At 40.0% G+C, this 16270-nt stretch overlaps 1 protein-coding gene across 1 annotated transcript in view; it reads left to right on the forward strand.

The window, feature by feature from the left end:
- The window catches only part of LOC117503844 (CUB and sushi domain-containing protein 1-like), a 2069078-nt gene that overhangs the window by 1083603 nt on the left and 969205 nt on the right, over window positions 1–16270 (forward strand). The window contains exon 8 of the mRNA XM_034163109.1: window positions 7074–7155. Within this exon, the coding sequence (XP_034019000.1) occupies window positions 7074–7155 (82 nt within the window). The remainder of the gene's footprint in view (window positions 1–7073; window positions 7156–16270) is intronic.

Here is a 16270-nt window from a genome sequence, read left to right on the forward strand (position 1 = left end):
CAGCAGTAGCCCAATTTCCACTGGCACCCTGTTGGGCAACAGCACCCGTGGTGGACGTTGTTAACCCGGGCCGCGACCAGTCCGGTATGGAAATTTGATTCTTAGTCTGCATAGTTGGGTTAGCTTGTTTTACGCCGGATGCCCTTCCTGACGCAACCCTCCTCATTTATCCGGGCTTGGGACCGGCACTCAGAATGTACTGGCTGCACACCCCATGTTGCTGAGTTTTGATTGACACTTTTATTATGATAAAATCTTACTCAATTAGTCAAAAATTAAATAAAGTTAAATAAAATAAAAGTTCACCCATGTCTGTAAAAATTTAAGGAGGAAAGTTATTATGTTGTCTTGTAATAACAGGTGCAGGTTGAGGTGTTTTTGATGGTAAAGGTTTTTATTTAGTTTTATATTTAAATGGTGAAGTTAAAACCTGCTGTTTTGTTCCAAAAAGTGTCCATTGTAGGTTTTGACTCCAGTGAGGCTCCACATCTGGTTCTAACTTGACATATTGTAATTACTAATTGTGTACCTACAAATTCGAGGAAAGAAAAAATGTATTGGAATGGCAGCCATGCTTACTAGTTGGAGTTTATGTCTTCTACCACTAGATGCTGTGTGTATGCAAGGTCAGAGATGTGCACCTATTTACACACATTTTTAAATTTAAGTACAAGTTGATCAATTCCATACTTTGTGTACAAATGTTCATATGCATAAATGGTTGATACTTGAGGCCCCAGGAGTTTAACAAACATGTAGCATTAACCATTTAGGGATTGAGGCCAGCTATAATGCTGTTATACAGACTGCAAACTGGCTCTAATTTAAATATTTTTCTTGGATGTCATTCCTGAATCTTATTTTTGTCTCTGTTGTTCAAAATGTTACTTTCTCTTCTGCCCAAATGACTTAAGATAGATGCCCACAAGGGACAACATTCCTAACATAATGGAGCCTACAGTCAGGTCCATGTGTGGTTGGCCTCATCCACATTTTTTGTAATGTTATGTCCATACTAATAGGGTTCAAGATGTGCAGTCAGGGTTGAGTTTAAGCTTCAGTTACAGAAGTGTAACAAAATCATTGCATTATACATTTACAAATTATAGCCATGCAGCTTCATGGTTGAGGGGCATGGAATTTTAGCTACGGCTTGTCAGAAGGCACATGGGTGACTTCAACTTAGATTTGCTCTAGATTCTTGGCAAAGCAGGTAGCTCGGTGGAATAGGAGTTGAAAAACCAATGTGTTGACCTGGGTTTGATTCTCAGTCATGCTTCCTGTCTGTCTGTGTTGTTGGACACTATCTCCATTATGCCAGTCCACCCACCTCTAATTGGGTGCTGGCCTTGGCTGAAAAGATAACCTCCAATGAACAGGCATTCCATCTAAGGAAGTCATACGTGGCATTCGGGAGTGACATGTTTAGCCGCATGTTCTCCTTGAATTGCTGGCTGTCTGAGTGGTGTCCAAAAAATGAGGTGTGCTTCATTGATAATTGGCAAAGGTTCTGGGGAAAACCTGGTCTTGTTAGGAGAGACGGCATCCATCCCACTTTAGATGGAGCAGTTCTCATTTCTAGAAATCTGGCCAATTTTCTTGGATCCTCCAAACTGTGACTGTCCAGCGTTGGGACCAGGAGGCAGAGCTGTGGTCTTATACACCTCTCTGCAGCTTCTCTCCCCCTGCCATCCCCTCATTACCCCATCCCCGTAGAGACGGTGCCTGCTCCCAGACCACCAATAACCAGCAAAAATCTATTTAAGCATAAAAATTCAAAAAGAAAAAATAATATAGCACCTTCAATTGCACCACAGACTAAAACAGTTAAATGTGGTCTATTAAACATTAGGTCTCTCTCTTCTAAGTCCCTGTTGGTAAATGATATAATAATTGATCAACGTATTGATTTATTCTGCCTAACAGAAACCTGGTTACAGCAGGATGAATATGTTAGTTTAAATGAGTCAACACCCCCGAGTCACACTAACTGTCAGAATGCTCGTAGCACGGGCCGTGGCGGAGGATTAGCAGCAATCTTCCATTCCAGCTTATTAATTAATCAAAAACCTAGACAGAGCTTTAATTCATTTGAAAGCTTGTCTCTTAGTCTTGTCCATCCAAATTGGAAGTCCCAAAAACCAGTTTTATTTGTTATCTATCGTCCACCTGGTCGTTACTGTGAGTTTCTCTGTGAATTTTCAGACCTTTTGTCTGACTTAGTGCTTAGCTCAGATAAGATAATTATAGTGGGCGATTTTAATATCCACACAGATGCTGAGAATGACAGCCTCAACACTGCATTTAATCTATTATTAGACTCTATCGGCTTTGCTCAAAAAGTAAATGAGTCCACCCACCACTTTAATCATATCTTAGATCTTGTTCTGACTTATGGTATGGAAATAGAAGATTTAACAGTATTCCCTGAAAACTCCCTTCTGTCTGATCATTTTTTAATAACATTTACATTTACCCTGATGGACTACCCTGCAGTGGGGAATAAGTTTCATTACACTAGAAGTCTTTCAGAAAGCGCTGTAACTAGGTTTAAGGATATGATTCCTTCGTTATGTTCTCTAATGTCATATACCAACACAGAGCAGAGTAGCTACCTAAACTCTGTAAGGGAGTTAGAGTATCTCATCAATAGTTTTACATCCTCTTTGAAGACAACTTTGGATGCTGTAGCTCCTCTGAAAAAGAGAGCTTTAAATCAGAAGTGTCTGACTCCGTGGTATAACTCACAAACTCGTAGCTTAAAGCAAATAACCCGTAAGTTGGAGAGGAAATGGCGTCTCACTAACTTAGAAGATCTTCACTTAGCCTGGAAAAAGAGTTTGTTGCTCTATAAAAAAGCCCTCCGTAAAGCTAGGACATCTTTCTACTCATCACTAATTGAAGAAAATAAGAATAACCTCAGGTTTCTTTTCAGCACTGTAGCTAGGCTGACAAAGAGTCAGAGCTCTATTGAGCTGAGTATTCCATTAACTTTAACTAGTAATGACTTCATGACTTTCTTTGCTAACAAAATTTTGACTATTAGAGAAAAAATTACTCATAACCATCCCAAAGATGTATCGTTATCTTTGGCTGCTTTCAGTGATGCCGGTATTTGGTTAGACTCTTTCTCTCCGGTTGTTCTGTCTGAGTTATTTTCATTGGTTGCTTCGTCCAAACCATCGGCATGTTTATTGGACCCCATTCCTGCCAGGCTGCTCAAGGAAGTCCTACCATTATTTAATGCTTCAATCTTAAATATGATCAATCTATCTTTGTTAGTTGGTTATGTACCACAGGCCTTTAAGGTGGCAGTAATTAAACCATTACTTAAAAAGCCATCACTTGACCCAGCTATCTTAGCTAATTATAGGCCAATTTCCAACCTTCCTTTTCTCTCAAAGATTCTTGAGAGGGTAGTTGTAAAACAGTTAACTGATCACCTGTAGAGGAATGGTCTATTTGAAGAGTTTCAGTCAGGTTTTAGAATTCATCATAGTACAGAAACAGCATTAGTGAAGGTTACAAATGATCTTCTTATGGCTTCGGACAGTGGACTTATCTCTGTGCTTGTTCTGTTGGACCTCAGTGCTGCTTTTGATACTGTTGACCATAAAATTTTATTACAGAGATTAGAGCATGTCATAGGTATTAAAGGCACTGCGCTGCGGTGGTTTGAATCATATTTGTCTAATAGATTACAGTTTGTTCATGTAAATGGGGAATCTTCTTCACAGACTAAAGTTAATTATGGAGTTCCACAAGGTTCTGTGCTAGGACCAATTTTATTCACTTTATACATGCTTCCCTTAGGCAGTATTATTAGACGGTATTGCTTAAATTTTCATTGTTATGCAGATGATACCCAGCTTTATCTATCCATGAAGCCAGAGGATACACACCAATTAGCTAAACTGCAGGATTGTCTTACAGACATAAAGACATGGATGACCTCTAATTTCCTGCTTTTAAACTCAGATAAAACTGAAGTTATTGTACTTGGCCCCACAAATCTTAGAAGCATGGTGTCTAACCAGATCGTTACTCTGGATGGCATTTCCCTGATCTCTAGTAATACTGTGAGAAATCTTGGAGTCATTTTTGATCAGGATATGTCATTCAAAGCGCATATTAAACAAATATGTAGGACTGCCTTTTTGCATTTACGCAATATCTCTAAAATCAGAAAGGTCTTGTCTCAGAGTGATGCTGAAAAACTAATTCATGCATTTATTTCCTCTAGGCTGGACTATTGTAATTCATCAGGTTGTCCTAAAAGTTCCCTAAAAAGCCTTCAGTTGGTTCAAAATGCTGCAGCTAGAGTACTGACGGGGACTAGCAGGAGAGAGCATATCTCACCCGTGTTGGCCTCTCTTCATTGGCTTCCTGTTAATTCTAGAATAGAATTTAAAATTCTTCTTCTTACTTATAAGGTTTTGAATAATCAGGTCCCATCTTATCTTAGGGACCTCGTAGTACCATATTACCCCATTAGAGCGCTTCGCTCTCAGACTGCGGGCTTACTTGTAGTTCCTAGGGTTTGTAAGAGTAGAATGGGAGGCAGAGCCTTCAGCTTTCAGGCTCCTCTCCTGTGGAACCAGCTCCCAATTCAGATCAGGGAGAAAGATACCCTCTCTACTTTTAAGATTAGGCTTAAAACTTTCCTTTTCGCTAAGGCTTATAGTTAGGGCTGGATCGGGTGACCCTGGACCATCCCTTGGTTATGCTGCTTTAGACGTAGATTGTGGGGGGGTTCCCATGATGCACTGTTTCTTTCTCTTTTTGCTCCGTATGCATCACTCTGCATTTAATCATTAGTGATCGATCTCTGCCCCCCTTCACGGCATGTCTTTTTCCTGGTTTTTTCCCTCAGCCCCAACCAGTCTCAGCAGAAGACTGCCCCTCCCTGAGCCTGGTTCTGCTGGAGGTTTCTTCCTGTTAAAAGGGAGTTTTTCCTTCCCACTGTTGCCAAGTGCTTGCTCATAGGGGGTCGTTTTGACCCTTGGGGTTTTTCATAATTATTGTATGGCCTTGCCTTACAATATGGAGCGCCTTGGGGCAACTGTTTGTTGTGATTTGGCGCTATAGAAGAAAAAAGTTGATTGATTGATTGATTCAGACCGGATTACATGTGAGCGACGGCAGCGACAGGTTGCCATGTAATCCTTATGGAAGGACACGTTGTGGGGCCACAAAAGTTCAATCCACGCAATGCAACGTGATGGACGTGAATGAAGAGAAGCGAATCAAGTGATTTTGAGCGATTGGCGCATTTGTGGCACGATATTGCATTGTGTTGCCCTCCTCCCCAAGTTGAAAAATCTGAATTCTTTTCATCTTGTCGCGTCACAATGACCAATCAGGGACTGGATATGTAGTGATGTGGAGATGTCTGGAGTTTATACTTGATGTGGAGATGTCCTGTCTCTGGCAGACAGCCTGTGAGCAGGACTTATGTCCCTTTTGTCCTTTATTTAACACAATTATGACAGAGTTTGAGAGGAGAGCGAGCAGCAGCTCAGCAGCAGCAGCTGTTTTTTTCACGTGTGCGCACGAACAAATCATCCATGAATATTATTTTATTTATTAACTGCACAGATGTATAATAAAACAAATGGTGACTGATTTATAACACAATTATGACAGAGTTTGAGGGGAGAGCAAGTAGCAGCACAGCAGCAGCGGCAGCAGCTGTTTTTTTTTTTTTCACGTGCGCACGCAAACAAATCATTACATGAAGATTATTTATTAACTACACAGGTGTATAATAAAACAAATGGTGACTGGTTTATAACACAATTATGACAGAGTTTGAGGGGACAGCGAGCAGCAGCACAGCAGCAGTGGCAGCAGCCATTTTTTTTTTTCACATGTTCGCGCGAACGAATCGTCCATGAAGATTATTTTATTTTTTAACTACACAGATGTATAATAAAACAAATGGTGACTGGTTTATATTACAATTATAACAGAGTTTGATGGGAGAGCGAGCAGCAGCACAGCAGCAGTGGCAGCAGCTGTTTTTTTTTTTCACGTGCACGCACGAACGAATCATCTGTGAAGATTATTTTATTTATTAACTACACAGACGTATAATAAAACAAATGGTCACTGGTTTATAACACAATTATGATAGAGTTTAAGGGGAGAGCAAGCAGCAGCACCGCTAGCCAGTTTTTTTTTTAATTGTTCACATGTGTGCACATGAACGGGACGGGATGTTTTTCTGGCCATGATAATTCGTGTGCACGTTTTAATGGCCGTGATAATTCGTGCGCACATTTTCCTTTAATTGAGCCCTCGAATTAATAAAACGTGCGCACATTTTCCTTTAATTGAGCCCTCGAATTATAATAAAACGTGTGCACATTTTCCTTTTGTTCATAATGATATGACCTAAATTGTCATCCTCACGATGGGGAGACACTTCACCCTCAGCATCCTTTTTAATGTGCTTAAACGTCAGATGATGCCATGCTGGGTAGCCAGAGTTCTCTATATGTCCTTGTGCACCCAAACCATGATGATATACCCTGACCACATGCATTTCTAATAAAATGTGCGCACAATATAATAAAACGTGCGCATAATATAATAAAATGTGCGCACATTCTCTCCACATGCAAAACATTTTGCGATGATACTTCCAGGACTCCGTACAAAACTGATGGGTATTATTATCATTATTTTTATCATTATTATTATTATCATCATCATCATCATCATTTAGGGAATTTTAAACTATTACAAATCCTAAAATCAAAGACTTTTTTTTTTCTAATGAGCTCTCATGGCCAATCTGCATTACCTTTATGACTCAGACTTTGGGATTCACTGGAGTAGAGAATATATTGTGTCCACCTACTCACAAATCAAATCTTTGTCAACCAGTTTTTGTTTTTCTTGGAGAAATTTGAATGTATATGTTTTGGGTCAGTTGTTTTTTACAATTCATTAATAATGTGGAGTTTTTTTTTTTTTTCTCAATATTTGTAACATCATCCTGATAATGGTGGAAATGTGTAACATAAAATGAATAAAGGTTGATTAACATATTTTCTCTTTTTTTCCAGTAAGTCAGAGTGGCCTGGCTGGTGATGTTTGTCCAGATCCTGGAATTCCAGAAAATGGGAAAAGGATGGGGTCAGCCTTCCAGTAAGTTCACTTTATATTCCACCCTCATCTGTCCATACAATTTTATGTGTTGGTCAAATAGGCACTTGAACATTATAATGCTCAAAGCTCTTTTTCTGCAATGAATTACATTTACAAATCTGACACAAGACTATAAGTCATTTATTAAATAATATGTGAGAATTTGGACCTGTGCTCAGTTAATGTCCTCTTGCTGTTGCATCACAACAGCTTGGCTGGTTTCAACACATTCCAGTCCAGTGATGAATAAGGAAGATGGAGATGAATCCTGGTAGACCAGTGCCATTTCAGCTTTGTTACAGTGGGTTAACTTGCAAAATTGAGCAGTGCTGCACAGATTTCTGCTGTGCACTTGCGGGGTGATTGTGCTTCACAGTTTTTGATGGAAACATTGCGTTGTGTGTCACTTACATAACAGGGGGATCAGAGAGACATCAACAAGGACATGGGCGTTAAAAAGAACAAAAAGAAATTTCTAGGAGCAGGATGTTTCCACAGTCGAATAACAAATAACTGAAGGACACTTTAAAAAAACCCTGTGTTGGCTGTGTAGGAGGCATTTAATTTTAATCAAGAGTAGGCAGTTATAAAATAATGATAATCGAGTATGACTTCACATGTTCTCGTTGGTATCTAAACTGTTCATATATCTTTTGTTATTTTAAAGAAATTAAGATTGTACATCATTGTGTGAAAAAAGTTATAATTATAACTTTTTCCATCTCTCAAGTGAAGGAACTTCCTTGGATGACCAATATTGATCCCACCTCTTAAAAATATAAAATTTAGCAATCAAAGGTTTACACGCTTTGGAGGTGGATCACTCCCTTATAAAATGATATGGAATACAAATGTTACATTTTTATGAGTTCAATGGTACAAATATTTCATTGCTGGAACATACCATTCAACGAGGCGAAGCCTTGAATTTCCTTCTACAAGAGTGCAGTGGGCCCCAGACCCGGGGTCTAAAGCTGCACCCTTAATATTACTGGCTTTGTATCCGAGGGCTCTCTTCAAGATGGTGACCTTTCCTCTCCTCAAATACTGCCTTTGATCTCCTGCCCGAATTCTCAAGTTTGAGTAAGCGGAGCAATGAGAGATCTTTTTCTTCTCCCCAATGGACCAATTTACAATGATGCAGTTTCACTGGATTCTTTTAGCTCATTGATGGTGTTGTTGCTGGGGTCCAGGATCAGAACTATCTGGTGGATGACCCAGCTGAGTGCTGCTACAGAGGAGATGTCTCCCCGCAGCACTGGGAGAAGTTGCACTATTTTCTTCATACGCCCTGGTGCCTAGGCGCTTTGTGGAGGTTTTAGCTGGGGTTTGTTTCTTTTGAAACATCCTCATACCAAGATCTCTCCTGGCAAACCCCTTCACAGTGGGACCGAGGACTCTCGAGGCTTGTGTCCAGTAGGAACTCCATGTGTATGTGTGTGTGTGTGCAACCTGGTCTCACGGCAAGTCGTGCTTCAGCAACATGAAATATACATTAATCTATTGGTTCGTGATATTGTGACGAAAAACGCCTCATTTTCATCACGGCAGCACAAATTCATTCTCATTCATTCCGTGATGGCTGTATGAAATTAAAAGTGAAGCGGGGGGGTCGGGTGGTTATGGTTATGGTGGGGGGAAGGAGTAAGATTAGGTTATGGTTAAGATTAGGGTTGGGGGTGGGAGTAGGGTTAGGAATAGTGAATTAAAAAAGCTCTGTCACAAAAATTTGACTCATTTCGTCACGGGAGCACGAAAAAAAAGTGAGACTGGGCTGGTGTGTGTGTGTGTGTGTGTGTGTGTGTGTGTGTGTGTGTGTGTGTGTGTGTGTGTGTGTGTGTGTGTGTGTGTGTGTGTGTGCGTGCGCACGCATGTGTGTGTGTTACAAGAATTAGCAGCATCAGTTAGCTCAATCAAATCATTGTGTCGTTGTCCCCTGCGTGCGCACACATGCAACTGGGTCAGCACTTGTGCGCGCGTGTAGTACCAAAAAAAGACAAAAAAATCACATCAGAAATTAGTCCAACTTTTCATTCTTTCTTCCTGATAACAGCCTCCAGACAGCACAGTGGATTTGTTTTTTGGCGTGTGCGTGCACGCGCGCGTTGTGTGTGTATACGTACACGTGCGACCGCACATGTGCATGCATGTGCATGTGTGCACATGTGCATGTGTGTGTGTGTGTGTATGTGTGTGCAAATGTGCAGAGTGCATTGTACCAAACGTATGGAACCAAGTTTGCACTCTAAATGGAACCAAACTGCACTCTAAATGCAATGCAACACAAATGGGACGTATTAATCCATGTCATGTGACATACAAAGCACCAATCAAATGACAAGGATCCACTCAGCCATTATATATTATCTACAGTGGGGTAAAAAAGTATTTAGTCAGTCCCTGATTGTGCAAGTTCCCCTACTTAGAAAGATGAGAGAGGTCTATAATTTTCATCATAGGTACACTTCAACTATGAGAGACAAAATAACAAAAAAAAAAAAAAAAAAATGCAGAAAATCATATTGTAGGATTTTTAAATAATTTAATTGTAATCCATGGTGGAAAATAAGTATTTGGTCACCCACAAACAAGCAAAATTTCTGGCTCTGACAGACCTCTAACTTCTTCTTTAAAAAGCTCTTCTTTCGTCAACCTGTTACCTGTATTAATGGCATCTGTTGGAACTTACTCACTCAGTCACTCATCTTCAACCGCTTAGTCCAATTAAAGGTCACAGGGGCTGGATCCTATCCCAGCAGTCACAAAGCGTGAGGCAGGGTATACCCAGGACAGGACGCCAGTCTGTCACAGGGCCACAAACAGACAAACAAACACATACACACCCACAGACACACCTACAGACAATTTAAAGATTCCAATCCACCTAACCCGCATGTGTTTGGATATGGGAGGAAACGGGAGCACCCGGAGGAAACCCATGCAAACACAGGGAGAACATGCAAACTCCACACAGAAAGGCCAAAGGCGGGAACTGAACAATAACAAGTTCTGTTGGAACTCGTTATCTGTATAAAAGACAACTATCCACAGCCTCAAACAGTCAGACTCCAAACTCAACCATGGCCAAGACCAAAGAGCTGTCGACGGACACCAGGAAGAAAATTGTAGATGTGCACCAAGCTGGGAAGAGTGAGTCTACAATAGTCAAGCAGGTTGGTGTGAATAAATCAACTGTGGGAGCAATTGTAAGAAAATGTAAGACATACAAGACCATTGATAATCTCCCTCGATCTGGGGCTCCACGCAAGATGTCATCCCGTGGGGTCAAAATGATCATGAGAACGGTGAACAAAAATCCCAGAACTATGACCTGCAGAGAGCTGGGACCAAAGTACCAAAAGCTACACACTATGCAGAGAGGGACTCAAATCCTGCACTGCCAGGTGTGTCCCCCTGTTTAAGCCAGTACGTGTCCAGGCCCATCTAAAGTTTGCCAGAGAGCATATGGATGATCCAGAAGAGGACTGGGAGAATATCATGTGGTCAGATGAAACCAAAATAGAACATTTTGGTAAAAACTCAACTAGGCATGTTTGGAGGAAGATTACAGAGTTGCATTCCAAGAACACAATAGCTACTGTGAAGCATGGGGGTGGAAACATCATGCTTTAGGGCTGTTTTTTCTGTAACGAGGACAGGATGACTGATCCGTGTTAAGGGAAGAATGAACGTGGCCATGTATCGTGAGATTTTAAGCCAAAACCTCCTTCCTTCAGTGAGAACATTAAAGATGCAATGTGGCTGGGTCTTCCAGCATGACAATGATCCTAAACACACTGCTCAGGCAATGAAGGAGTGGCTCTGTAAAAAGCATTTCAAGGTCTGGGAGTGGCCTAACCAGTCTCCAGACCTCAGCCTCTTAGAAAATTTGTTGAGGGAGTTGAAAGTCCATGTTGCCCAGCGACAGCCCCAAAACATCACTTCTCTAGAGGAGATCTGCATGGAGGAATGGGCCAAAATACCAGCTACAGTGTGTGCAAACCTGGTAAAGACTTACAGGAAACTTTTTGACCTCTGTCATTGTCAACAAAGATTATGTTACAAAGTATTGAATTGAACTTTTGTAATTGACCAAATACTTATTTTCCACCATAACTTAGAATTAAATTCTTTAAAAATCCTACAATGTGATTTCCTGGATTTTTTTTTTTCTCTCATTTTGTCTCTCACAGTAGAAGTATACCTTTGTTGAAAATTACAGACCTCTCTCATCTTTCTAAGGAGGAGAACTTGCACGATCAGGGCCTGACTAAGTACTTTTTTACCCCACTGTGCATGGGCTATGATGTGATTTGGGGAATGATACTTATTTCTTTTTTTTATGGAACTATTTGATTTGGTGCAATGCAATGCAGTCTGATCTGTTTAATGTAGAAATTCATTTTCCATGATGAATTAGAAAGAGTGAGATGTGGCATTGCTTATCTTCAAATATATATTTCAAGAAAAACCAGGGAACCTATTTGGGCTTTTACTTGTAAAACACTGATGGTGCCTCTGGTCACCTTTTGTTCACCGCTGTGGGCAGAATCATGTGCAGAAGCAGGAAGCACATCGTACAGGAATTCAAGAAGAAGAAGGTATCTGTTGTTAGTATAGCATAGTCTCCCAAAGGGAAATCTGGAGCTCTCAAAATGTGACACACACAATGGACAGAAGAATAGATATGCATGCACAAGACGTAAAGACTCCATTTCAATGGTCCCCCTTATTTCATGGCGAGGCACAACTAAAGTGAACACAGGTAAAACATCAAAAGAAGAGCACAACTAATAAACACCAGTAAGTCACACAAAGAGAAAATTAAATGGTAAATGGACTGCATTTATATAGCGCTTTTCCATCTATATCAGATGCTCAAAGTGCTTTACAAATAGTGCCTCACATGCACCCCGATGTGAGGGTGCTGCCATACAAGGTACTCACTACACACCGGGAGAAACTAGGGGATTAAGGACCTTGCCCAAGGGCCCTTTGTGATTTTCCAGTCAGGTTGGGATTTGAACCGAGGATCTTCTGGTCTCAAGCCCAACATCTTAACCATTGGACCATCAAATATGTGGGGAGGTGATATTTGTGGGTAAAATGACCACAAATATCTCAGAATGAGTTATAATATTTCACCAAATCAGTGAAACAGAACTACAGCCAAAATGTGACCCATGACACTATGTTGCCCAAAATTCTGGGACAGCTAAAGTGAGTTATTATCCATCATTAAGTACTGAGACACAGGAATTGTTCAAGAAATATGGGATGCTAAGATACAGCAAGAGAAATCTGTGTGGCAGCACAGTCACAAAAGCAAGGCACATTTGTCCTGGTGGGTTCATCTGCAAGTAATAGCAGACGCTACTGAAATGAAAAAATTCTGGTTCTTTTCAAAGGAAGAGAACAAATGCAAAGCATTGTTTATTGTAATTGTAAATTTCACAGTCAGTGGCTAGACGTTACTTTCAGTTTCATCAATGTCACCATCAAAGCAGAAGCAGAAAAGTAAATGACCCGGCTCTGTGTGAAAAAAGCACCAACAGTGCGAATTGGCCGGGCTGAACTAACTCAGCGTTGCACAGCGACTGAATAGCCAGAACCTCATGGAGAGAATGTTTAGACAGGTAGTGGCAGAGTGAGGCACAGACAAGGTCCTGTCAAGTGCTATATATCAGCATGTGAGAGAAACGAAGATAAGACTTAATGTTGAAAAAGATTTGAGAGGATAGAGAAGACCGAAAGAAAACACAAAGGCAAGTAGAGAACCAAAGTAAAGGCACCTTGATACTTGCACGAATCTGAACCCCACATTGGCTTACAATCTTCCCTATCAATGAGTAAACCCATTGTAAACTGTGGTAAACTGTGTGCATGAACTGTGCGTGTCTGCGTGCCACTGCGCAAAGAAAATTTTGAAATGTTCAAAATTTCTGGTACGCATACATTTTGTCCCACTTGCATGAACTACTTGTGAACATTGCACAACCTATTTGAAAACATTGTGTGTCATTGCATGTCATTGTGCGCAGAGCAACTGAACGAGTATGACGAGATGTTACATCTATAATAACATAACTTCACAGATACATTATCAAACTCATAAGAAGGAATGAAAAAGCAACAGATTTACCAGCCCATTTCTATATATATATATATATATATATATATGTATATATATATATATATATATATATATATGTATATATATATATATATATATATATATATATGTATATATATATATGTATATATATATATATATATATATGTATATATATATATATATATATATATATATATATGTATATATATATATATATATATATGTATATATATATATATATATATATATTACCTTGGAGACAAGATTCCAAGTGCATTCTCCAGCACACTATGTGCATGAGACAACCTGTAGCTGTAGATAACTTTGTCTTTCATTTGACGGTGATGAGAGGATCGTTTCATCAGTCAAGTTCTGAGAGCAGATGTGTCATCGGCGACAAAATGATTATGTTATATAACGTGGCGTCAAGGGGGACAAAGCGGGAAGTATTGGCCTGACGATTTGCGCAGCACTGCGGTCAACAAGTTTGTGCAAGTGTCAAGGTGCTTTAAGACACGAGTGGTGAAACGTCCAGTTACACTGTGGTTATACGGATTCCCAGGAATTATAAATGGTAAGTGGCTCATTTGCAGTAATGTTCATCTTACACTGAGAGTCACAGAATCACTGTGAGGATCTTTCTACAAGATTCATTTGGGAGGGTTCTCTTGTGGTGTTACCTGTGTCACAGGAGATTATGCATACTGTATATACCTAAATCTTTTTACACAGGCATTTTCATTTTTGCCCGTGCTTGGCTGTGCGTGTTGAGGTGTTGTTTTCAGTCCTGTGTGTGTCCAACTGTAAATAAATTACTCTAAGAAGTTTGATCACCAAATCAAGTTAGATCAAACTTGTTTGACTGATTGATGGTCAACTAAGGACAGAATTAATTTGATTTGAGGAAAATTTAGGTAAAGTGAAGGCCAACATAAAAAATTTAGGGAATCCTTGTATATTGGGGATATCTTAGAATGGCTTTTCCCCTCATTAATATTAAACACCAACATATCACCTTTATATTGGTCATGTGACCTTTGATCTTAAGTGACTTTTAAAGGTCACACTCATTTTGAATGACTGTTTCAAGGAACTGGCTGAAGATACACGTGTAGATAAAACTGCTGTATTTTCCAGAGTATAAGTCACACTGGAGTATAAGTCATACCTGGTTAAAAACAAAAGCCTCTTGAAGAGAAAAAACCCTGACATGGGTTGCATATGTAACACTTTTTTCTGTATTATAACTCTTTAATTTCGGAATTTTTGCATTTTTTGTAGTGTACTTTTTATTTTTGGCTTTTATTCTTTTATTGGTGGAGTTTATTTTGTTTAGTGCTTTGATTCCTGGTAAAGTCCTTTATAAATAGTCATTATAATTATTACTATTAATGTTTTTTTTTGTTTGTTTTGTTTTTTTTGGTATATATATCACACATGTGTACAAGTCTCAGGACCACCCAAACATATGCACTGGAAAATACAGTAAACCCTAATACAAAGTCAGATATCACTTTTCTGTTGGTCATGTGACTTTTGACCTTGAGTAACCTAGAAAGGTCAAACCCATTTAAAATGGCTACTTCAACAAAATACTTAAAAAATTTAACACTAATATGAAGTCATATATCACCTTTCTACTGGCCATATGTCTTTTGACCTTCGGTGACCTTGAAAGATCAACCTACAGGTCATAGCCAGTTAACTCAAAGTGTCAATATTGGATTAAAATGGTGGTGTTGTGTATTAGTCAATGATAAAGTGGTTATATTTCTGACAGAATAAACTGTCAGGGGGCAGCATGGTCACTTGGTGGTTAGCACTGTATCAGGTTTGATGGACAGAAACATCTGGACACAATTGCAGGACACAATTGAAGGATTCAGTGGGGTCCAGTACACAGCAAGGCAGTCAAAAATGAGCAAACAGATCCAAAACATCAGGCGTAAGGCGTGGTTGGTATCAACAGGCAGGTGGTTAAAACACAACGTGGTAGCAGGACTTGGAAATATAGAACTCACAGCTGGAAATGAAGTCACAAGGCCCAACAATCTGGCAGGGAACTAGTGCAATCAGTGGGGCTTAAATACACCCAGGTAATGAGCTACAGATTAGAAACAGGTGTGTGGAAAGTTCCAGAACAGGGTCTGGCACAGACAGAGTCTAACGTTCACCACCAAGCACCAAGAGAAATGGACAAGAGAGATAGGGACAGACAAAGCCCAAGCAGGAAAAACCCAGCAAGAGAAATCACACACTGAAAAAACTAGCAGAAATAAACTAAGGAGAACTACACAGAACAAAACATGATACCAAAGTTTGGATCATGACACACTTGCCTCACAGCAAAAACGTCATGGGATTGATTCCCACTTGTGAACTTTCTGTGTGGAGTTTGCTTGTTCTCCCCATGTTTGTGTGGGTTCCTTCCGGGTACTGCGGCTTCCTCCCACATCCAAAGACATGCAGATTAGGTGGATTGGAAACTTTAAATTGTCTGTAAGTGTGCATGCAGGTATGAATGTGTTTGTTTGTCTCTATGTGGCCCTGCAACAGATTGACATCATGTCCAGGGTGCACCTCGCATCATGCCCTATCACTGGTGGGATAGACTCCAGCCCCCTGTGACCCTTAATTGGAGTGGGCAGTTGAAGATGAGTGAGTGAGTGAGTGAACTACCAAGGTCACCCAGAACCATATATTATGGTATAACTGAAAGTGTTGAATTTGTAGAGTCATTCACTTAATGTCTCTGAGTCTTTTGAGATTGAAAGAAATTTATGGAGACATGAGGTTGCTCAACAGAGGTGTTTGGCAGTTTTGATACCTTTGCAGGACAACATTGTTTAAAGTCTTTAGAATCCTGGTCCTTCCTGTGTTACTGTATTATTGACAGACTTGGATGCCATCGAGTGATCAAAAGCAGTGATTGGAAGTCTAAGTTACTTGTTTTTGGATGACACTTGGGTACTGTTGGAATAATTTAGTATCAAAGAAGTG

Source organism: Thalassophryne amazonica, chromosome 2 (genome assembly GCF_902500255.1).
Source record: "Thalassophryne amazonica chromosome 2, fThaAma1.1, whole genome shotgun sequence".
In the NCBI taxonomy this organism is placed as follows: Eukaryota; Metazoa; Chordata; class Actinopteri; order Batrachoidiformes; family Batrachoididae; genus Thalassophryne; species Thalassophryne amazonica.